We start from the raw sequence: 23,915 nt of genomic DNA on the forward strand, positions 1-23,915 counted from the left end.
TGCCCCAAGGGCAAGGAGGGGAGAGGGATGGAGACAGCCATGCCGTGGCAGAGCCAAGCCCGGAGGTACCAGGCAAGACCGCTGGAGGGTTAGAGAGGAGATCTTGCCTGGGTACGCAGGAAGAAACTTCTATGCAAGCCCTTCTTCGGGTCCTAAAAAGCAGTAGGAAATGTCAGAGCTAAATACCAGCTGAGAAGGATCACTGGGGTTTTATAAGCTGTGTACTGGCCATTGCGTTTCTGCTAGAGGGAAGGATGTCCTTGGAAGTGCTAGAGAGGAGCATGGGGAGGGAGCTGATAGCTCTTGGAACAGACCAGAGTTTCTAACCTCTCCTGATTTAATGCCTATTAAATTGGAGCAACTGCCAAATGTATATTATGTTGGCAATTTCTGCCTTTATTTTGGGCCTGAAAAGGGTTTGTGTGCCAAGAACTTACTGTGATATTTTCCAGCTGTGTACCACATGCTCTAAAGTCAAGTCTTGTCTGTGTCCTTAAACTAGTTGGTACAGAACACTGCCATTAGTCTTCCCATCCTTTCTCATGGAAATATCATGTACTGCCAAACAGAGCTGTTAAAGGGAAAAAAATTTTCCTTTGAAAAGTTCATAGCAAATTTTTGTATTTTCTTTCCAAGAAACCATTTACGCAGTGAGACAGGAAACTACCTGGCAAGATTGCTCCTAGATTGTACCTACGCCCACAAACATGTAGCTGAAGGCAAAGATATCTCTTTAATTAGAAACCACAGTACACAAGGATACAGCTGATAAGGAGCTCAAAAAGTTTTAATACCAAGAGTGTTTATAAAGAACAACATATATTGGAAAGGCTAGTGGGGGGAAAAAGGCTTCAGAAGAGAATTCATGGAGATCATGAAACTAATGGAAATATGGGGGTGGTTTATCATGATATTGCTAAGAAGAAAAAGTGGTAAGATGAATAATTGGAGACAAATACAATTAAATCTCTGGCCCAGTTAGATGTATAAAAGAGGCAGTTGTTCTTAATGCAGTTTGTAGATAGAAAAACAAGCACCCCTATGGAGGATGTAGCAAAGCATCGGGGGGCTTCTTCCAAACTGATGTACCTAGTGTCAGCCGTATGGGGGGGTTCACAATAAATCATAACCAAAAAAAATCTGTTAACCCTGTGAAGTACAAATGGGGGTTTAATTCTGTTTCTAGGCCTGCAACTTTCCTTGGCTAAGCATTAAAATAAAATAAACATTCAGCATGCCCACAACTGGAGTGCCAGTTCCTGGACCAAAAGCCGATGGAAGGAAACCGAGCGGTGCCTTGCAGGCAGGCTCGGTTGGCGAGGACCGATCAGGTAGGGCTGGGCTGCAGGCTGGGGCTTGCACATCTGACTCTCCGTCCTTCCAGCTTCCCTTTAACAGCGGGATGCTTCTCTGCATTAAGTTTTGCCTTTATTTAGACAATTGCTGATATTTTAGGGTGTTAGTATCTCTGCTGAAAGGCGACTGCTAGCAATCCACAAGAAGGGAAATGGCTTTACAGAAACACGCAAACTTTAGTTGTTTACAGCATCCCTTGGCGTTTGCGTACCTGATAGCTTGGTGCAGTTGTGTGACCAGCGCTTTATCTCCCCTAGTTAGAAGGTAACTGTTGTTCTAGGCTTCACCTAAGATCTAACAACTGCTAAAAATGGGATTAGCTGCCTGTGTTTTAGGTAGTTGATCCTGCTTTGGGATAAGGGATTAGATAGAGTTGATCCTGTTTTGGGGTAAGACATCTTATTCTTCTCAGCCCTGTATTTTATCATCAGTTTTGTTTTCTCTTTCACCAGCAGAATAATGCTGTTGAAATGGTTCTGACATGCTATTTTCCAGAGATCCCCAAGCTGAGGGGTACCTCAAAGATGCTTGACCACATCAGGCCTGTTTCTTCCTCCCTGGAGCATAGTTTTGTTCCAGAAGAGGTTTTCCGAAGCCTGACCTGTGCCACCGGTTCCCTCTACAGCCCAGAGTACTTACGGTCTCAGCAAACCACCAAAACCCCAATGGGCTTCAGGGTGAGTGTGTTTCCATCTCCTGCCTTTTCCTGTCCAGAACGGTCTCTTCAATGGGGGTGCGCATTCATTCCCTGGGCAAAAGGAAAGTTTGCCCACCTTGTAAGATAAATTTATCTCATATTGCATCACTTTTCTGAGCGCGCCATTTGATGCAGATCCAAAGTGCTGCCTTCCAGTCCCTGCAAAACGTGCTTGCACCCTGGTGCTGCTGTGAAGCCCTTGCTAAGGCTGTTTCGTCCACACTAGTTTCTTTAGCCCCAAAACAGAAATAATGACCTGGAGCTTGCTTAGACCTCCACCCTGACCTCTCACTCCTTGGCACATTTCTCACTAAGAAGTGACAGCCACGTGTGCCTTGTCTGCAGGGCTGCCTGCAAACCCCAGATCGGCTTTGGCATTATCCTAATCGTCGGAGCAAGTTCAGACACCTGACAGACCACCCTGTCACTTTGACGGGCGCTGGAAGGTAAGCAAAGAAGGGATAAGGAGCCCAGGGAGATGGAAAGACATTAGAGCTGGGAACGCAGAGCTAGATCTCTCCCTTGGTCTTTTTTTATGGAAAGTGGCTGTGCTGCCTAATGTGGCTGGATGAATGGACCACCTGTCCTGTCCAAGTTCGGGCTGGAGAGATTCGAGGGATAATAAATGAGTTGCTAAATGAGCAATTCTTGGAACCATCCTTCCAAAAGATGCTAGGCTTGCAGGGATGCTCTGTGATCCACGATTAAGAAAAGAAGCTCTTCTGGCTTTAATGGACTTAGCAGGGAATAGCTTTACACTTCTTTGTAAATAAGCGACGCTTAATGGCACTAGGAAGTGAAAAATGTTTTGCTCTTTATTGGACATTGGTTATGTACGCGATAGGGCGTTGACAGCAGATGTGAAAAATGGATAGGCAACGTGAGGTTAATCTGCCTAAAAAACATGATCTCGTCGGTCTTTTTTGGCCCAGGGGACAGAGTCCTGGCTGTAAGCCTGGCCTCGGGCTGAGCAGAACAAATCTGCACGTGGCTTAGGCTGGCAGTAAGGGAACGGTGGGTTGCCTGTGGGGTGGGTCAGTGAACGAGCTCTTCCCCTCCGTTTCAGGGATGTCTCTTACCTGTGTGACATTGCGACTGGCCAAGAAGCTAAGAAATCAATGACTGGCAGAAGCTCTTTTACTGACAGCTGTCGGGACCAGAGAGGGAGCCACGGTACAGTCCCATGTACTCCTGTGAGTGCTGCCGTTCAGGTGTTTTTCTGTGTGTATCACTAGCTGGGAGAAGGGAGGTCCTCATACACGTCCCCCGATGTTATCCTGATCCTAAAACTCATCAGCTCTCCTTGCGGCTCCAGCCCCCCGGCTCCCCTGCCGCAGTTCAGTGTTAGTTGTTTCGATCTGCTTTTGGATGTAGATTGTTTCTGTCGGGTTCTGGATGCATGGAGCAGGAAAAAGAAGAGCAGCATGAAAAGCCGCTATTTGAGCTTCCCTCTCCCGGCTGCCAAACCCGTGTCCTCTTTAGGGAGGGAATGTGTTCATGTCTTTTATGCTGATGTTTTGTGCTCTCTCTCTTTTCCTAGCGAGCAACCCTAGCAGATAGTCTGGTTCCCAAGGAATTTCACATCGTGAAGAACAGGGGTGTTTTGCCCTTGAAGTACTTCGATGAGTGAGTGCTTTCTGGTTTACAAGGGTTTGTCCTCAACTGTTCAGAGCAGGGGATAAAGTGATGAGAGGCTGAGGATGCTGCCCAAATACACCTCTTGCCATTGGGAAGGGGAGAGTATAAAAGGCAGGTTGTGCAAATCCCATGCTAATGACCCAGGCTATAGTTAACCCTGCAGAGCAAGGTGACACTCCTTTTCTTTGTCCCTGCTGCTTTGGGGTGGCTAACAGGGAGTATTGCTTCTCTGGGGGGGGGTTCAGTAGCTGGACGTGAATGTAGAAGCTGAAGTCTGGTTTGATCCCTTGAGGCAACTTTTGGAAGTTTTTTGCTGCTGCTTTTTTTTTTTTTTAATTAGTTTCTCTGTTTTTCTTTTCGAATTGCTTTCTGCCACAAAGCTGGGTGGGGTCTGGGTAGTTCTTACTCTCACTTTATGCTTGTATAGACCTGCTAGCATCTTGAATCTGACTACTCTGGGCGTTTTTTTGTTTGTTTGCAAATTTTTCTTTCCTTTCCCTTTCCCTTCCCTTTTTTTTAATTTTTCAGGCTGTGAGTTTTGAGTTGAGTTTACCAAGCCTTGCCCAAAAAAGGCTACTGAGTCTCCCCTTGGTATCTCCAGACAACTTACTGAATGCGAAGGAAATTCTTTCTATTGTTCAAGGATTAAAATATTAAGATGAGGATTAGGATACAGCTTCTTTGCCAACATGATGTAACAGAACGCTGTCATCTTATTTTGATCTGGGTGGGTGTGGTGTGGATGTGTGGTGCTTTTTTGGCCCCACCAGTAACTTTTAAACCCATTGGTCACTTGGCCAAGTACCATCAGAGGTCTTAAAGGGAGAAGGTTCCTACAAGATTTGTGTCGTTAGTGGCAAGAAGAAGGAGCTCCAGCTGGGGGAACAGCTGCAGGAGGCCCAATTCTCACATTAGGCTCTGGATGCTCCCACTGAAGAGCAACCCTGGGGACTCTTCTCTGCCTCTCCAACCTTCATCAGCTTGTACATGGGACAAAGAGATTGAAGGAGAGGGTGGGATCCTGTAGCTAGCACTGGAAGGATTGCTTTGTAATCAAGTTCTGACATTTGTGTTTGTTTCAGTAAATACACAACACTGCTTGAAGACCGTGAAAAGAAACTACGGCTGTTCCCATCCATGTAAGTACCACCCTGCAGGAAGCTGTTGTTGGGGAAAAAAACAGCTGTTTGAATTTCATTTCCTGGGGAAATATCATAACATGCTATACAGAATAATGATGTGTGTCTGGTCTGGCAGGAAACCTTCTGGGAGGTTAGAGGTCATCCAGCTGATGGAGGTGATGGACAGCATGTTGGAAAAAGCTGGAGTAGACAAGATAATCAGGGTAACAGGACCTTCACAGGTGGGTAACTCTCTTGTGCCCAAATAACTTTCTTGTACCCAGAAAAATAACATCCTGCTTTCCCCAGTGTTTATCCCTGCTGTGCTTAAACTACCTCCTAGCAGCTAGCTTCTGCCCAAGCCAGCTGTCTGTATGTCCTGTAATAACCAGGGGTTTCCTCTCCTGAGCTTCTCTTCATCTTCCTCTGATCCACAAAGAATAAGTGTTTAGCTTGCTGGTGTAGGAAGTTACATTTTCTGGCATTTTTGCCAGAAAGGAATGCATTTGGCATATTACTATGGAGGAACGAAGGCAGTAGCTGTCTCATCTCTTCATTGGGAGATAGGCTGCTGTGTTACAAAATGGGCCTTTGGAAACCTTCATACACCTAAAAAGCAGATGTCAAAGAACATCTGTACCTTGCTTGGCCTTATTTTCTGTTATTCTTGCACAGTGATGGGGAAGGATTTGTGAAAAATGCAGAACATTGCCTCAGCAGGAACTCCAGCTAGAATTAGCAGAGAAGCTCCCGTGAATGTTGATGGGAGGGTAGTCAGGATAGTCCATAACACGTTTGAAAACAAATCTGTGAATGCATGCAGGATGGCTCCTTCCCTTCTCCTTTATACCTTTAGTAGTGTTTGTCCTCAAAGGGAAACCTCCTTCAGAAGAAAAGAGATCTGTGCTAACCTCTGTTGTTAAAGGAGTAGGCTGGCCAGGCTCTGCGAGGTGTTGATTTTTCTCGCCTGTTTTGCCAGCTGCATAACGTGCTGGAGCTGATGAAGGCAGAGCAGAACATCTACAACATCATTTTCCATGAGCTGATTCGGCAGGTCAGCGTGGACTGTGTGGAGAGAGGACAGCTGCTTTCGAAGCTCAGGTCATCATTAGCCAACCCTTAATCCCTTCTTGATTTATGGCAGCGTCCTCTCGGGAGCAGCATTAGCTATTGCAGATTGTTCCTAACATCCTTGCCCAGCAAAGCTAGCCTGTTGTGATGTAACTGGTGTGGGGTCTGATGCCAGGAGTGAAATAGGATTTCCCTGCCTAGTTAACAACCAGGGCTAACGAGCCTCTGTTAAGTAACCTGGAGCTTGAAATCGGTGGCACTGTCACCACACTTGACAGTGTGAGCACCTTATTGGTGTGACATTCAGTGGAAGTTCTCACATGTAGAATAGCTGGTACTTCTCTCACGGATGGTGTTCCCATGCTCAGATTACCAGTATTTGTAGCAATTAAATTATTCCAGAGTGTTTAAAATCCCCAGTCAAAACACTCAAAAGATTGCCTTCTAGATAGCTTCCTGTGCAGTGAAAGGAAAGGGTCTTCAGATAGGGTAAGAGAGATCTGCACTCTCAGGTAAATACCTTTTTTTACCCTTTACTGCAGGCAGAGGTATGTGAGTCTCCTGGAGCGGATTCCTGAACAGATGAAGACCCTCTACAAAAAAATGATGGCACAGCAGTTGGTCAACAGACATATTACAGAAGAACTACTCTATTTTAAAGAATCTGTTGGACAGCTGGCCAGGTCTGAATCCTGCCTGATCTTAAGAAATTATCTCTATGCCCTCAGCTTAGTCCATTGATTTTGTTTGGTTTTCTATTCTTCCTCGCATAGGGGCAGGAAGATAGTGTTATGATTTGAAGCAGAGCTACAAGGACCACACTTGAGCCTCCTCACACTCTCACTGCACCCTCTTAGTGCCAAATAGTGTCAAAGCCACCTCCTTTCTTAGCACGCTGGAGGTTTGTTGGTGGGGGACTGCAGAAAGGGGTTGTCGGAGCAACATGCATGCATGGGAAGAGGAGGTCTTCAAGATGCCTTTCACTCCTACAGTGAGATGATTGTGTTGGAGGAAGAGAGCCCTGCATGATAGTGTAGGGCCACCAGCCTGTGTCTGCCGGAGCAGAGACCTTTGGGTTGGGTTAAGTTGCATTAAGTCTGTTCCCTGCTGTTTCAGCGAGCTGTATGAGGTACGAGAGCATGACTGCAAGGTGACCAAAGAAGCAGAAAAAACTCAAGAGGAGCTAGCTACAGCCATGCAGGAGGCTAAGGCGAATGCAAAGTAAGTAAGCTGTTTTCAAAGTTGAGTTTGGGAGATTTCTGCAGCATGCTGGTTTCATTCTCTTGGGGTTGTTGGGAAGGAGAGGTGAGGGCTGATTTCCTTCTGGGGAAGAGAGCTTGGCTGTTTATGACAAATGCCATTATTTTGCTATAAATGCTAAACCCCTCAAAGGGACAGAAAGCTGTTCAAAACGTTTCTAGTTTTAAGTCAGGAAAGTTGCATTTGTTGCTCAGGTGCTGTCATTCCCTTTTCTTCACCCCACATTCACAGTTGGTGAGCTCTTCATAGTCTAGCAGAGCCTGCAGCTCTGAACTTCTAAGGGCCTGTGGACATCTGATACCTAAGAAATCAGGAATTTAGGTGGCTGGTATCAGAGTTGTGGTGCTTAGGCACACAGATTCACTTACAGAGAGATCTGTATTCATACTGAATCCAAGTCACAATGGGAATATCAACAGAAGGGTGTTGTAGGGACTCAGGGAAAAGGACCTGTGAATTTCCAGGCTGTGTGGGAGGTGACTGAGGAAGGAAGGAGGAAGAGGAAATGTCTAAGAAAAGCTTTAGGAACTGGGAGAAAGACAGTAAACGTGAACGAGAAACACAAGTGCACATATTTCATTGTCTTTCCCTTTTTCTAGCCTTTTAGAAGAGTATCGGGAATTATATGAGTTACAGAGAAGACGACTGGAAGAGCAAGTTCTGCTGTTAGCCCAAGAGAGAGACATTTGGAGCTCAGCTGCGTATGACCTGGCTCTGAAGGTAGGTGCAGGAGATCAGTCATACATTGCAAGGTACAAGCCTTCATAGCTAGCAGTCTTGTTCCAAGAGCAGATTTCATCCCAAAGAACATTTTTATTCAATACGATTGGGTAGTAACAGATCTCATACCTGCCCTGACCTCATTTCCTGAGGTCTGTTGTATTTCACATGTGTGTTTTTTAAATAGAAACCAAAGTAATTCACACAGCATTTTTGGTACAGATCTCCAGGTTCTGTGCAGGAAGAACTTCTGTGAAATTAATATTTCCATTCAGAGATGGGTTTGACTAAAAAGTTTCTTATTCCTCATGATTTAGAATATTGTACCCAGATTCCTCACAAAATATCATTCTTGGTTAATTCTGTGCTTCCTTGTTTGTGTGTCCCCCTTGTTTGTGATCTCCTACTTTATCCCATTCAAGTTTAAAATCTGTTAGCAGAACTTCTGGCGCTGTCTTGGGAGATCAGATATTTATTTGTAAGGAAAGTGGACTCAGCCGCTTGAGCTCCATTTCATTGTGTCCTGGTTTCAGCTGGGATAGAGTTAATTTTCTTCCTAGTAGCTAATATAGTGCTGTGCTTTGGATTTAGGATGAGAATAATGTTGATAACACACTGATGTTTTAGTTGTTGCTAAGTAGTGCTTATACTAAATCAAGGACTTTTCAGCTTCCCATGCTCTGCCAGGTGCACAAGAAGCTGGGAAGGGGCACAGCCAGGAGAGTTGATCCAAACTGGCCAAAGGGCTATTCCATACCATACGATGTCATGCACAGTATATAAACTGGGGGGAGTTGGCTGGGGGGCAGCAATCGCTGCTCGGGGACTGGCTGGGCATCGGTTGGTGGGTGGTGAGCGGTTGTATCACTGGTTGGTTTGTTTGTTTTTCCCTGGGTTTTGTTCCTCTCTCTCTCTCTTGTTATTTTCCTTCTCATTACAATTTATTATGGTTACTGTTGTTATTTTTTTATTTCAATTATTAAACTGTTCTTATGTCAGCCCACAAGTTTTCTTACTTGTGCTTTTCCGATTCTCTCCCCCATCCCACCGGGTGGGGGGAGAGTGAGTGAGCTGCTGTGTGGTGCTTAGTTGCCGACTGGGGTTAAAACACGACACACTGATGGTAAAAGCTCCCGTATGAATATCAGATGCCTCTCCTCTCAGAAGAAAACAGTGCAAATAATAATTTTTTTTCAGATAGCAGACAGAAACCAGCTCACATTGGTTCGCAGGCTCCATGTTAGTGGAAAGACACTGACCAATGTTCTCAAGCATTTCATAGTCCTCTTGGCCTCAAAGGTAGGGACCCGCCTGTGATGGGTACCTGTTCAAAGTGTTTGCATGTGTGGTTTATGTAGCTCTACAGTTCTCAGTAAAGCATTTCATACCTTGGCTGTTACTTGAACTTTCAAATGTCCGTATAGTGTCAAACAAGCATTAAAATTTAAACAAGTTCACACTCTTTCTGCTTTTCTCTTTTTACTCCATGTCCCCTTTTCTCTACTTCAAACTTTTCTTTTTTCCCCTGTTTCCCCTTTTTCTTTGTGGCTTTCTTTCCTCTCCCCATTCCTTCTCCATAAAACCAAAACAGATCCAGGCTAGTGTAATTTTGGTCTCATAGGGGTGGGGCTGCATGGTATCTCAATAGCATACAAGCAGCAAGGAGTCAAGCGCTCAGTTCTGGCATGCCCAGGGAGGGTGAGCCACCCTAGTCCTGTGTCAAAGGGTTTGAGAGAGCTGTGCTGTGGAATTACAGACATTTCCCAGATCTCTAATACATGTATACCTCAAAATAGCTAGGGAAAGGGAGAATTCCTCCGACTTGGATCAAAGCAATCACAACAGTCCCTTTTCCCACCCTCTTGCCCAACATCTGCAGGGCACGGGAGACCTGGCTGATCTGCAGGAAGAGACCGAGCAGTTCAGGGAGAGGTTGGGTCGCATTGGAGCAGAAATAGAGCGTTCTGAGGAGTCCAGCCAGGGAAAACTGCAAATTGTCTGCAGCAGCCTCAACAAGTGGCTTCAATACTTCAATAGCAGTGACTCGTGAGTGGTCCAGAGGGACCGAGGGTAGCAGTCAACTCCCTCAATCTTTGCCTTGTGACAGTAGGTCTCACTGGACCAGTGCAAAGTGTGCACTAACTCCCAGGTGCAGTGAGATTTGGTGCAATTTGCACATCCCTTGCTGCTCTACTTTTGTGCTTGATGCATTTATTTTGATAATCAGTTCCATAATGGTAACTCCAAAGTGATGCTGAGGGTTTGTGGTTGAATTCAGTGGAGCAAGAACTGTACCCTCCTGTTGCGAACCAGTGTTTCCTTTTTGCAGCTGTCATTGCTATAACAGAATTCCTCTATTTAGTTTGGTTCATTTTAACTTGAATGCACATGCATTGATGCTTCAGTAGAGAATTCAATTCTCTCATGTACAGATACAAAATGTGACTCTGAGAGACATGAGGTTTCAAATCCAAAGTAATTTTGTATGTTAAGGTGCTTATATTTTGCAGGCTTTTTGTTAGTTCATTGTGATATGTTAAATAAAACAAAGCATAAATGCAAGCACAAAATGCGGAAATGCAGAGTCTGTGCATTAAGAAAATACTTTACTTTTATAGATTTCATTTATAGAGTTAATAATGTCTGAATTTTCAATATGTGCTTGAATTTGATTTTTGTCTTTGCTGGAAGTAACATATTTTCTTAACTGACACCCAGTGTTTGTGTTATGTTGAGTGAGAGAACAAAAATCTCTGGTTGAGTAGGGCCTTGTGTTTTTTACTTCTCTTTCAAGTTACAATTTGTATCACAAATTTGGTATGCATAGAGTATATATCTTGACTCTTGGTTTTACCTTGGCTACTAAGCTCAGCTCTCATCCCTTCTTTCCCTCTGCTTTAGCTCCTCTCTGATGAATGAAAAGCTACTGGATGAAATCCTACAAGATATCAAGAACTTGATAAATGTAAGATTTTGGGGGGTTGGACATATTATCGAGTGGTATCTGCTCAGCAAATTACCACGTGTTAGCTGAGCCACAGTGAGCATCTATGCCCATCACAAATGTGAACAAAACACATCAGCTCAAATCTTTGTGCTGAAGCTTAAGCTAAGAGTCTACACATGAGAAGTTATAATTGACCGATACCGTAGTTCAGCCAGTGCATTAAATTTAGTTGTGCATTTGAGCACTGTCTGACTGACGGCTCTGGTGACTGATAAATGATATTAATCCATAGAAGAGCTCAGAATTGTCACCAATAAATTTCCAACTTATTGTGCTGTCTACTAACTGCGACATCCTTATGGTCATGCATTCCTCATACTTCTCTTACCTGATTTCCATCGCCTTTCTGTTGCAGCCAAGGGGTGGTCCAACTTCTGGGGGCACGGCGAGCTTGCTACTTTTCTTTCAGATGCTAAAAGAAGACCTGGAGCAGTACAGAGGGGAGGTGCACCTAAGAAAGACTGAAAGTCTCAGGAGCACTGCCAGCCTCCAGGAGCACTGGACGGAGCTGGGACAAACCCTGCTGAATCAACACCGGGACTTTGCTGGAGCATTGCCTCCACAGCACGCTGCCCTGGAAGAAATAAACCAAAGGGCATGTGAACTCTACCGGCAATACAGTATAAGGATAAGTGGGAATAATGGTAAGGAATGACCAATTTTGCAGTTCAGTTTTTCCTTGGGGATGCCAGGAAAGTAGTGGGTAATAAAGGACCAGTTGACATAATCTGTACTGGCTTTTCCCAAAGCTAAAGTCTGACCCCCAGATATGTGCTGGGAATCAAGAGCATTCAAGAAATAAACTCCAAGAAATTTGATTTGCAGTCACATGTAAAAAGAATATTTGAAATTTTAAATGTGATACAGTGCAAAGAACATACAATGCAGATATGATATGGGGAAGTCGTGTGTTATGTTCAGAGGGAGTGTGGGTGCTTTGTGGTTATGTAGATAACGCATGGAAAGAAAATAGATGTAAAAGGAAAGAATGGATGTTTAAAATGTAAAGTAAAACATAACTTTGGAGATCATTAACCAGGTAACACTGTCTCAGAGGGTAATACTTTTTTTTATTACTTTATCATTAACACAAATCTATCTTAATCTAGATATTGAATTATCTTGATAATAAAGTATGTAAATAAATGTTTTCTTTGCTGATATAAAGTTATCATGTCCTGTGTAAGATAACAAACATATGTTGGGTAATTTGCAACTAACCTTCTCAACCTTTGCCTCTGCAAGACCTTTACTCATTTCTGATTTCAAATTGTTTCCTCTCTGATGTTTTTTAATCATCTTATTTCCTTTTAGCAGACTAAAACTAAATTGAACATGTGCTGTCAGAACTGCTACTCATGTTTGCTAAGCTGCTTCTCATACTGTCATCTTATTCTTTCACTCAGGGTTATCCTGTGCTTTTCCCTACATTACCTTATGCTACATGTTATATTTCAGCCTACTAAAGGAGCTGAGATAGAATGATAAGTCTGTCCATCCTAAGAGACAGCTAAAGGAATTAAATATTCCTGGTAGTTCTCATTAGAAAGTGAGAGAAAGAAGAAGGAATGGGGCCATAATTGGCCAGACACCAGCATGGCAAAAAGTTAACAGCAGATTGTCAGAAGCCTCGATATTTAGTTGTGGTCTGAACAAAGGGCTACGCAGCATAGTGCAGACATCTGATCCAAAATTGCTTCAGCCAGTAAAGTCCAGAAAAAGGGATTTTTGCTTATTTTAACGAAGGCTTTGGGAACTGGACCGCAGGAAAGGTATTCTCTTGATCCATACAAGACAGTGTATTTTGAATGGCTTGCATTCATTTTTACATTGTAATGTAATGGCCTTTCTGTAGAAAAGACAAGGCAACCCTTCTCTTTACATTGCATTTTTGGTAAGAAACAGTGAAAATGAAAGAGACTATAAAGAACAGGAAGAGACAATACTGAGAACACGGTAATTTTGTCCTGTAAGGCAATGGCACTCAGTTACCTGAAGTATTTCTCAGTTACCTGAAGTATTTCTCAGTTACCTGAAGTATTTATTATCTTCTAAGAGCTGATTGCCTGATGTCAAGCAGCATGTGCCAGAAATACAAAGGATTTGGTATCTGATGGCAAGGATTAGAGATGCAGAGAGAACAATGAGATATGAGAGTGTTTTAGACAGAAGATATAAGAGAGGACTTATATGAAATCTATAAGGTTTGGCGTAAGGTCTTTGCTTTTATTCAGTCTTCCTTGATCACTTCTTAAAGCCTTCGCAACGTACCTTCTTTGTGACAATAAAATGTTTTTGACTCTGAAGTTGGCACTGAGGACTAGAGTGAGCTCCAGTTAGGTATTCTCTTTTGCTGGGGACTTGGTTAAGTTTAGAAGATAAATGCAATGACACAGACAGCCTTTGCAAAGCAAGCTTCTATTTAATAAAGATCCAGAATACTGTGTAAGGGCTAATATGGCCAGACCACACATAAGTGATCAGAAGTGACTGTTCTCCCTCATCCCATGCCATCTTGGGACCCACCTCTTTTGCTCTTAAGCTGATGCTGCATGGCAGGAAAACTTAAATAATATCATTCCTACTATTTCTTCTTGGCCTCCTGGTTGTTAAAAATGAATGCCTGGTTGTGGGGCTCCCATAGTGTGCTCTGAAAGGCTCCATCCCCCAGAGGGTAACCTCTTCCCTTTCTTACCAGTCTGGACATCCCAACACTGCTTCATTGCACTTCTCCCAATCCAGAGGAGAAGTTAACCAGTTCTACCCCACAGCTGTACAGTGGGGAAACCAAGCCATGCATCAAAATAGTTGACATTTTTAAAAAATTGTCATCACCTCCATGTGCTTAACCATGCCATCTTTGCTACAAGATGTCATGGAGGCCAGGACCTCACCAGGACTTAAAGAAAGCCTAAACATCGAATATCAAGAGCAAGCGTTGTTACCTTTCAAGCATATTCCCCAACAAACAGAGAATATCCATCAGCACGTGCCAGATGAGTGAATGAACAAGTAATTTACTACCTTGTCCAGGCATTTTGCACATCTGTGCATACTGTATCACCTGCATCTTTGAAGAATCAAGTTGTAACTGCAAAGCTGTTTTAAAAAGAGTTATATTAAGCCTTTATGCAATGAGGCAGTCAAATCTGCCAAAACAAGAAGGAAAGTCAGGGCTTCAAATCAAGCCCATTTTCTTTCAGGTTGCTTTGAATTCAGTGCGTACTAAACAGCTCATTCTTAGTCCTAAGTGTAGCCAGTTCCCACATAGGCTGTTCATCCCTCTTGGCATCCCTCTTTGGATTCAGCTTTTTGTTGGCTGAAAGAATTGTTTTTAAAGGTTTATATTTTCTTCCCCTCCAGGCACAGCTAGGTTTTTGACAGCCTTGGTGAGAAGTATGGAAGATTGGTTATTCAAGGTGCAAAAGCTGAAGCGAGGTTCTGGCATGCACGAAGCTGAGCTGCGGGCATTTTATCACAAGATTCCTGTGTGGCTGGCCCAGGTGGATGCAGTGATGAGCTGTATAGGCTCCAGCCAGCTGCATGAAGCTGAGAGTGATAAAAAACCACATTTCCCGTAAGGACAGAGGTGTTAATTGTCTGGGCCAGCCCCGTATGTTAAACTACACTTGTAAGAAAAGAGAAATGTTCTTTTGTGGGGACCCTGGCACAGGAAACTGGCAGTGGGATAAATATGATCAGCTGAAGTGTTAAAATGATTGGCGACTGCCTGTCATTTGCTTTGATTTGGCAATATCTGTGGAAACAGTTGGTGGCTTCAATATCACTCCTGGAACACCACCATCTCCCTCAGAACTGCCACCTGCTTTGGAAATCTTGACATTTGAAGAAAACTAAAATATGTGATTCATTACAGTCAGATTTGTGGGGGCATGTTCCTCTTCATGGTGCTCCATTGTCTTTGGTAAATATTATCAGGAAATAAATCATTTGCAGAGCACGTGCAAAACATATATGTAAGAGATGACTTGCAAATGCCAAGCTTGCCCACAACTATAGCATTAACAAAAAAAGCCTGTGTCACGTTTCCAGTATATGGTGTACTAAAATATGTCATTTTCCTTGAGTTGGGAAGCAAAAGGTGTCTTTGAGACAGGAGATTCTCGGGTCTCGTGCACTAGAGGTCACTTTGTTTCTGGATTTGGTTTTTTTTCAGGGTGGTACCTAGAGAATTTTTTCAGATTATTCAGCGATGGGTTCTGTCCATGAATAATGAGGTTGAGAAGAATATCATGCATCTTAACGAAAAAGTAAGTGCAAGCTTGCAACTGCTAGGGATAAGAGCACTATATCTAGTATTCAGTCTTTCCTTCAATTTCCATCTAGCCAGAGCGCAGTTGTGAGGAATGCTTGTTTCTCTTTCGATGTTTTCTTTCCTGTTTGAGTTGTGGCTTTTGTCTTCCAGCCAAAGGAGCAGAGGAGAAGTCCTCTAAAAATAGCTGTAAGGTCTCCTATACAGTGCATGAACACAATTTTATTGTTTCATCTTCAGCAAGCATTTCCTCTGGAATAATATTGGTATTTCCTGTTCAGAGAGCTGGCTCCTGTTGTGGCTGCTAGCTCTCTGTGGTTTTACTTCTTTCTCTCAGGACTGTAGACTAGAGGCTCTCACTAAGCATTTTTTAAATGTTCTGTAAGTGCGGTGTGTGATTTTTTTTTTTTGGTCTGTCGCTGAATTCTGGACATGAGAGAGTACCATGTGGCTGATAAGCACCATATGATCCTAAACAAGAACTGGGAGAAGGATAGATCCATAGCAGGAAAAGATGTGCTCGCAATGGGAATGAATATGGAAGAAAAAATGGTAAAAATAAATGTTTCTGTCATTATGTCAGTTTGCAAATTGAATTAGGTAGGACAGTGACTTACACAAAATGCACCGAATTCAGACTACTTGGCAAGACCAGTCATTTATTACTGGTTTAGATTTTCTCTGTTGTTTTTGTGCAGGTGACTGAACTGCACAGAAACTTGACCCTGTGGCTGGTGAATTTGCTGAGACACATGACAGCAGACCGCTTGTCCTGGGAGTGTCCCCAGCAGCAAGAGTCAGACACCAAGACAGATGAAGAGCTCAGACTTCTGGGGGCTCGTAAGCTGCAGCATGGAGCTGAAGAGCTGATTGCGGAGATGGGCAGACTCGCTGGTTCTATAGTCAGGTATCAACAGAAGTTTTCAATTGCATCTAAGGGGATTTTCTCAAGAAAAAATGCATAGTGTGCTGAGAGATTGGTCACAGTGACAGATCCCATCAATTTGGTTGTCCTTGGATCTTTTCCCAGGTCTTCAATGGGCCTTACTGGAATTTGTGGGGAGCCTAATAAGATAGGAACACCTAAAAAGAACGGCAGTGCCTGCTTTATACCTAGTACTGCTATAAAACATGCTAGCATCTGTGATTGCATGGGCTCTGCCCACACGTCTGAGGGTGACTTCTGAGGATGTAAGGGCAGTACAGGCAGCAAGTCTGCAGTCCAGGTCAGCTGGAGCAAAGCCTCCACCTGATTCAGGATCTGTGCTCACATGTCCTCTGTGGGTTAGTACAGCACTGGCATGGACAAGCTGTCCGGGAGGTGGTTGTGTGAGTGGAGCAGGCAAGGATTGCTTCTCTGGAGACTTCTCTAGTGCAGAGGTCTACAGATAGCTCCTGTACCTTGCTGACAGCAGCAGGATCCTGGCTGAAGGGAATAAAGCATTTGAGGACACTCCTGCAGGGCTGATGACATTCTGCATCTTTGCAGCTGCTGCGGCGAGATTGTCCATGCAATCGTTCGAAAGAAACGGTCTGAGATGGATTCAGAAGCTGATTTTGAGCTGGAGGAGCTGAATAAGATCAAGGTAAAAGGTGCCTGTGTTTCCAGCTGTCTAGGTCTGGGGTAGATGAGACTGCATTTGCTTTGTAAAAGGTAGAGAAAAATGTATGTGGGGGTTTCAAGGAGGAAGACTCCAGCTACTCCAATGGATTACCCTGGTCCCCCAAGTTGCCTACTGACTCTGCAGTCCTGGAAAGCAGATAAACCTGGATCAGGTCATGTTCAGTTTTAATATTTTCCTTACTTTGTTTCAGGGTACATATATAAGGGCTCTCCTGCGAGACTTATTCCATATGAGTGGCAGTAGATTCACCTCTGGTTCAAAGCTTGTCAGAGCCATGTACATCCAGACTTTAGCGGTGCTTAGGAGTTCCTGGAGGTACTTGGTGCAATATACCTTTATACAGATGCAGTTGAAACTTTTTGCAGTCAACTGACCTACCTGCCACCTCTTTATTCTACACTTGCATGTAAAGCTCTTAATTGCTACCACTGTCATCACCAGTGTTTAGCCAAGCTTCACCTGTGCTTTAGAAATGCGAGAGGTAGACCCTTCCTGAAGTCCAAGGCTTCCTTGAGCACAGGGCAAATGGCATTGTTTCAAAGAATATAAGAAGCTTCTCTGCAGGGATTGAAAATATTTGTGCTTCTGTTCTGTGTTATCTTAGTGAGTGAAAAATTAACCCCCTGGGATTTACACTCATTTCTCCCTACATGGGCTGGGGCAGTGGCTGTGATACAGATGTTCTGCACTGTCCTGAGGAGGAGCTTGTTGAAGGAATTAGTTGGTAGGAGTGATTAGCTGGAGACAGATGCCATGTCTGAAAGCTTGGAGAAACGTGTCTTCCTTTTCCTTTGTAGGGTGAGGATGGAAGGGTCCAGGTAGGTCCCTGGAACAGATAAAGACAGAAAGGTGGAGTTATTTAAGTGGCTGAATGAATATGATAACAACTATTTTTTCTGCTCAATAATCCCTGAATAATCATTTTCTGTTATGTCTTCCCAGACCGAGTGCTGTAATTGGATTCAAGTGTGTAGTCTTCTCCTTTCAGAGATCAAAGGCACTCCCATCTCCTTTCTGGATTTAGAAGACCTGAGAAACCTCTTTGGATCAGAGGTAGAACTGAGAAACCTCTTTGGATCAGAGGTATGTATAGACTGCATTTGCTGTTCTAGGTTGAACCAGTCTGAATGAAGACCTGCTTCAAAACTTTTCCTTAAGGAAGCAGCTGCAGTTCAGTTTGAGGGAAGGTTTAGCATGGGGACCTGCATGCACTCCAAGCTGCAGCTAGAACTACAAGGTGTCATGATTGTGAACTGGTTAAAAATCACAGTGCTTCTTGGGAGGACAGGTCTGAGACAAAACCAGAGCTTCAGTGGAGCTAGGAGATTTTACCCCACTGGTAGATCAGTTCCCCATGGTGCGTGATAGCTTTTGCTTCACCCATTGGGGTGGACTTTGGCTGGAATGCTGGTAGTTGTCTTGCCCAGGAGATCAGGATGAACTTCTAGTTTAATTCCTTATATGGCTAAATGGATATCTGACACTGCCTGTGACAATCAGATGTGTTTTATAGATGGGTGGCCTGGCATTGGCCTAATTTCATATGAAACAGGCTAAATGCAGATCATGAGGAAATGGATTTAGATTTATTGTCTTGAACAATTTGTTTGCATCAGTTCTGAACTCAACCCCCAAGCAAAGTGACATCATTCGTGACTTTGTGTACAGCCAGTGCTGTAGCTCACGTTCTGCCTCTCTTTTTCTTCGTGCCATAGCCTATACAAAGCAGGTATGCCACAGTGGGTCCTGCTTATGTAATGTTCAGTAATTAGCATATTCATTTGTGATTTGAAATGTATTCAAACTCAGGACCTCCTAGGTGGCTGGAGTCCAAGTCTAAATATGTGCAAGAGAAAGTCAGAGACCAGTTAGCTTTGCCTAGGTTATTTGGGTGGACAAAGGGAGCATGCTACTAACCCTATCCTTATGGTGCCTTATAGGAATTGCAGTTGAAGCTTAAGCTTAAGGACACTATCACTCAGGAAGAGCCGGAAGCTGAAGATGCCAACAGCAGTAGGAAACCTGTAACAGAGGAAGAAACATTAGAAGTAAAGGAGAAAATCACTATTATGCAGGTGACTGTAGTAGCTACAATATGCTACTTCCCAGCAGAGCCTTTTTATTTATCGCTTGGTGTATGCAATGTGAAGCATGGCTTTACAGCTGCCTTGAATGCCACTACGCTAGTGCTATCTCCTAATTCTTGTTCCTTTTCTCTCTCAGCAGCAGCCAGATGCTGGTATGGGTTATCTGGCTGAGAACAATGAAGCTACTGCAGACGTGATCAGATATGTAGGACATGACTCCAACATCCACCTGAAGTCTCTGAAGTCAGACATTGTTTCGGTTACAGGGGTAGGAGTCTCCACTGCACCTATGGTTTTAGGTTGTTGGCAGAGATTTGGAGCTGGGTTTTAGCTGACTACTCAGACTCTGTTACGAGACCCCCTTTAACACTTGTGTCAGACCTGCTGGGGCAGTGCAAGGTGCTGGTGTTCTCTCTGATTCCTTTCTTCTTGCAATTTTAAATAATCATTAGCACAGTTACTACAGCTGCAATTTGTCCTCCTGACCCGTGCATGACTGCCATGGCCCTGGGACTTTCATGGAACCAGTAACAGGTGATGTATGTAGTCTGAACCAGGACTATCTGCAGAGACTGGGATGGTGAAAATGGTTTGGTCCTGAGCACATGGGAGGAGTTGAAGGGGGTTCAGAGATTCAGGAAGATCCCACAACAGGGAAGCAAGAAGTTCAGGTTGTTTTGGCCTCCTAGGTCCTTGTTTTCTCCACTTGCCTTTGGGATGGTGCTCTTTGGTAAAGTTGCTCTTCAGAAGTCATAGGGCCTGCCTTTTGTAGTCATTCCCTGGCCAGTCAGTCATCCAGAGCGAAGCCTAGAGGTACAGGGATTGTGGATCTTTAGCAAACTGTCACTGGATGGTCCCACTCCTCAAGCATGCTGCATTGCTGAGTGTGCCTTGCCTTTCATGCTTTAGAGGTGGGCAGCTAGTTCAGAGTGACAGTGGGAAACGCAGGAGTGTTTCTTTATGAACTTTGATTTGTTTTACAGAAATGAATCCCTGGAAATCACAACTACCTTCCAAAGCTTAGAGTAGGAGCCTTTCAACGGTTACTTTTACAGAAAAACCCTGGTTGTCTTCTTCAGATGAAGAAAACTGACTTATGCCTGTTGGACCCTGTGAGGAGCTGCCTCTTTCTGTTCTCTGAACATTTTTTTGTTGTTTTTTCCGCTCCTGGTCAGGCTACAGCCATCTCCAGCCTCTGTAACCCAGTGAATGCACTGCACCACCAACCGCAAGACTATGAGCCAGTGAGAGTTTCACGTCTGTGTCAGAAAAGCATTTTAGCATACTTTTAATGCCAAGATCATTTCAGTGCCTGAACTAGCCTCTGGTTTTACATGTTTTGCTGATACAGAGCTCTTGTCTGTATTGTGACTGTGCACTGAGACACCAGCACCAAACCAGGCACATGCTGCAGAGGAAAAGCGGCATTGCTGGTTTCACATTCACTTATAGAAGGTTTTGCTCTTCCCAACCAGAGGGAGATGACTGCCACCAAGTCGTCGACTCCCTTTTCTCAGAAAGAGTTTGAGGCCCTGGCAATGCTGGAACATCTGCAAGTGCAGCTCCTGTGAGTACTGGTCCTATGCTGGAGGCATGAGCGGGGCAGGGTTTCATCCCAGGCAAGTGCCTGTTCTGCTCTCTGATAAGGTTCTGCTTCATCCAATACCTGTTGGCTTAATTTCGGGTTTCCTTCCATTCTGGTTGTCTCGGGCCATTGACTGTGATTTATGTTAGCTGAAGACATGACCCATGTCAGCTGTCCTTCATCTGTGTGCAGATTTCCCATTTTTGTGTACTCACGAGGTACATTGCAAAGGTACTCATGATGGTTTTCTGCAAGACTTCTTAATACATCAGGTCCTGTTAGCACTTGCAAGGTGCTATGTGAATGCAGCTGAGTGCTTCCAGGGCCTGCTAGTGCCCAGGAGCTTGGTAGGTACAGCCATGCAATGTTGGGGGAACACAATGGGAACATTTGGGAACACAATGAAGAAGCACCCAGGTAGCTCCATGCACAATCACATCAAGGTTTGTGTTTGGTAATGACTTCTTCCATGCCTAAGCAGGCTCGGGCACTCTGAATTACATTCCCTCATATTTCTTGTTTTGTCTGTGAGCTTGCATTATCCAGGGTAACCCCATCTCATTAACCTTGCTAATAGAATTGACTGTGCTCTGTATTTATCCTTGCAAAATGAAGATCAGCATCTCACCCTTTGCTAGCAAACACTGAGGTTTTAAAATGAATTCAATTTGCAGGGTTTACAAAGATGCACCATGAAGTCCTTTATAGATCTTTTAACAATGCCCTTCTCTGAAACCATAAATGTGTTTTATAGAGTCAGTCAATCCTACTGAGCACTTCAGCTTTCTAAATCTTTCTTTTAGGTATCCTGCCAGCAGCTGCTTAGATTTCAGGTTTCAGCATTATCTTTGCTTCTGTGTTTCAGAGAAACAGAGATCCGTGCTCAGAATGCAGAGGAGAGATCTGAAGGTCTTGAAGAGAAGCTGGAAGAAGCTCTGCAGAGAATCAAGGAGCTAGAGTGTGAGCTGGAGAAAGAGGGGAAAGTCATCCCAGAAGCAACACACCAAAAAGGGCAAGGTCAGGAGAATCAATATTGTGAACCCTCTCCCAGACTCAGAGAGGGAAGCAATCTTTGAGGACATCTCATTCATGTTCTGTTTAGTGCAGGACCCTCTCCTTCTGGGCACATGCCAGGGTTTTGTCTAGACTCTTTGTCAGAGGCCACGCAAGGAGGCTTTTAACGTGATTCTAGATCCGGGCAGAAAGAACTGCTGAACGTGGTCTGTTTTTGAGAGACAGTAATTTTATTTGATTTTGACATATGACACAGGGTGTACATCTAGGAGATCACTGTAATTGACTACTTCTTCCTTGTAAGTGAGTGTTCCCTGTTACAGTCAAGAAGACCTGTTTAGGATCACTGATTTTGGGATAGAAAAGAAATAATGTTCCAGGTCACTTCACTCACGGAGGCCACAGACCTTTTGTGTTTATAGAACAGGACACTCTTGCTGTCTCCAGGAGTTATTTGAACACTGCTGACCTACTGATCTTGCCCATATCGGGTGGCAGTGAGTTCCTTAGGTCGCATGTTTGTTGTGGATGAAAGCATTTCCTTGTGTCCTTTCTCAACTGGATCCACACAGATACAAGATGTGGAGAAGGAGAAAGAATGGGAATTAAAACTTCTTCCCTTAATCCTTCAGTGTATCCTGTCTCTCCGACATCAAAGAGGGAGGAGAGGCTAATTTGTTTGTTGAGGATGTGATACCTTGGGCACATTTTAACTCTGTGGTATTTTCAGCGGCTTTGGTTTGTTGTTTTGTTTTTCTTTCAGAAAAATGCTTCCAAGAAAGCGTCTCAGAAGTCAGGGCCTGCTCAAGTCCCAAAGCTTCTACCTCTGGCCAGTCCAAGGGATCCAGAAAAAGCAAACATTAAAAAACAGCAATGCCTGAGTAGTTTCTTAGCGTTCATTCATAGTAGTGTTTCACCCCCGATCCACTGCTGTTACTTCTTACCTACTACCCCAACATCTCTGTGCCATCTCAGCATTTACGCTGTTCTTCTAGATGGCTCTACCACTTCCACATCTGTCTTGCTTGTCCTCTACCTCCTCCCACAGCTCTAATACCTTTACAGCTTGTCTTTCTTGTAATGCCATTGCTACCTCAACTTTGTCCTACCCACATCTCTCCTGCCTGCAAGCCATCCCTTTGCCCTGTACTTGCCTCCTGTTTGTGTTCATCAGTCTCTTCTTGTTGCTCTGTCTCATTCAGTCTCATCCCTGTTGGATCGTGCAAGTAAGTCATTTGCACCTCTTTGCTCTCATATCAAGGGGTTTTTTTTCTCAGTGCCAGCATGGCCTGGTTGTGTATCTGATAATGGGTACCTCCTTCATCCTCTGGGCTTCAGATGATCCAGTTCCCAGCTGACAGGTTAGGAAGAAATTGTAGAGAAGTTGTACAGAATTGTACAGACAAATTTTTGTTCATCTTTGAATCTTCTTCTTTCAAAGGTTTTGTCCTTCTTTCAGAAAGTACGAAGAGGCCTGAAGCTGTGCATGATCCTGAAGGCCTTTCTCAAATTGCTGCCACAGGAGAGCTGCCTGCAACCAAGGTCACAAAATCAGACTTCAGATGATGTCAGTTCACCCTCTTGGTGCACTGGGATGGCATTTAAAACGCATGCTCCATCTCCCTGTGATTTCTGTGTTTGGCCCCCTGGCTCCCCATCTCTGCATCTCACTCTGTGTGTATTATGCCCCTTTGCCCCAGGTTGGGAAACAGGGGCCTATTCCAGCAGCATGAGAAATAACCACCACCAGCCTTAGAGAAGGAACTACACAGCTCATGTTCACCAGTGGAAGATTACAGAGCTGTTCCACTTCCCAGAGCTAGTTTTCCATGAGTGGATCACTACTGAGATCTATTACAGACAGACAAGCAGGAGCCACAGCCATCTGGCTGCCCTCTCCTGAGAGAGTTGCAGTGGCAGAATGATTTGGATGTGAGGTTACACCTGGAGCTCAGATGTTTGTGTGATCACTGAGAAGTTCACAGGTGGATTCTTCCCACTTCCCAGCCACTTGTTAAAGGGGCTGGTTCACCGGGTGTCCTTGCTGTAAAAAGGCTGGCAAATACTTGTAGAGCAAGTATTATGGGAGCACTGCGTGTTGAGAAGGGGACTCCACGGAGCTGAAGGGGCTGATTAAATACAGAATATGTGGTACTTAGTAGAAGTGGGATCCTTGTCCTTTGCAGCAGTATTAAGCCAGTATCTGCAGGCTGTCCTCGTGACACAGCTGCGTTTAACACAAGTATTATCTATGATATGTGCCAATGTGTGTAAGTGTTACCAGCAGGCAAAGAGGGACCGAATAAAATGAGTGAAAATGCAAGAGTAAGCAACCCCTGCCAGGCACATGCATGATGGCCAACTACTGTGTGGGCAATTAAGAGAAGGGCCACAAAGTACCCTCTATCTTGGCCTCTACAGGCCACCAGAGGCAGAACATTGGGCCTGGGAATGGCTGTGC

The 23,915-nt window shown here is 44.2% G+C and overlaps 1 protein-coding gene across 8 annotated transcripts; it reads left to right on the forward strand.

Annotated features, from left to right (window-relative positions):
- The first annotated feature begins 47 nt into the window (after positions 1–47).
- AXDND1 (axonemal dynein light chain domain containing 1) lies at positions 48–22,824 on the forward strand. Of its 8 annotated transcripts, none has more exons than XM_075507930.1 (25): positions 48–1,331; positions 1,852–2,033; positions 2,399–2,499; positions 3,120–3,246; positions 3,594–3,679; positions 4,774–4,830; positions 4,949–5,054; positions 5,792–5,913; positions 6,426–6,566; positions 7,000–7,104; positions 7,743–7,863; positions 9,061–9,162; positions 9,743–9,909; positions 10,765–10,828; positions 11,226–11,514; positions 14,234–14,447; positions 15,048–15,141; positions 15,842–16,050; positions 16,633–16,729; positions 17,711–17,851; positions 18,709–18,843; positions 18,992–19,123; positions 20,331–20,422; positions 21,306–21,457; positions 22,218–22,824. In XM_075507930.1, the coding sequence occupies exons 1-25, from the start codon at positions 1,235–1,237 to the stop codon at positions 22,316–22,318; spliced, it is 3,234 nt and encodes a 1,077-aa protein (XP_075364045.1). In that variant the 5' UTR covers positions 48–1,234; the 3' UTR covers positions 22,319–22,824. The 8 variants fall into 8 exon arrangements, with proteins under 8 accessions (XP_075364045.1, XP_075364046.1, XP_075364047.1 ...); XM_075507931.1 differs by having other exon boundaries at positions 18,995–19,123; XM_075507932.1 differs by having other exon boundaries at positions 17,711–17,821.
- Positions 22,825–23,915: the final 1,091 nt, after the last annotated feature.

The sequence above is a fragment of the Mycteria americana genome, chromosome 7, assembly GCF_035582795.1.
Source record: "Mycteria americana isolate JAX WOST 10 ecotype Jacksonville Zoo and Gardens chromosome 7, USCA_MyAme_1.0, whole genome shotgun sequence".
NCBI classification, from domain to species: Eukaryota; Metazoa; Chordata; class Aves; order Ciconiiformes; family Ciconiidae; genus Mycteria; species Mycteria americana.

What these genes read in the sequence shown, in the direction of transcription:
- AXDND1 (XM_075507930.1), top strand. Translation starts at nt 1,235, where the DNA reads ATGCCCACAACTGGAGTGCCAGTTCCTGGACCAAAAGCCGATGGAAGG. An exon ending in ACTTTGACGGGCGCTGGAAG is followed by an intron (nt 2,500 to 3,119) that starts GTAAGCAAAGAA and finishes CCTCCGTTTCAG; the next exon opens with GGATGTCTCTTACCTGTGTG. An exon ending in TCTGTTGGACAGCTGGCCAG is followed by an intron (nt 6,567 to 6,999) that starts GTCTGAATCCTG and finishes CTGCTGTTTCAG; the next exon opens with CGAGCTGTATGAGGTACGAG.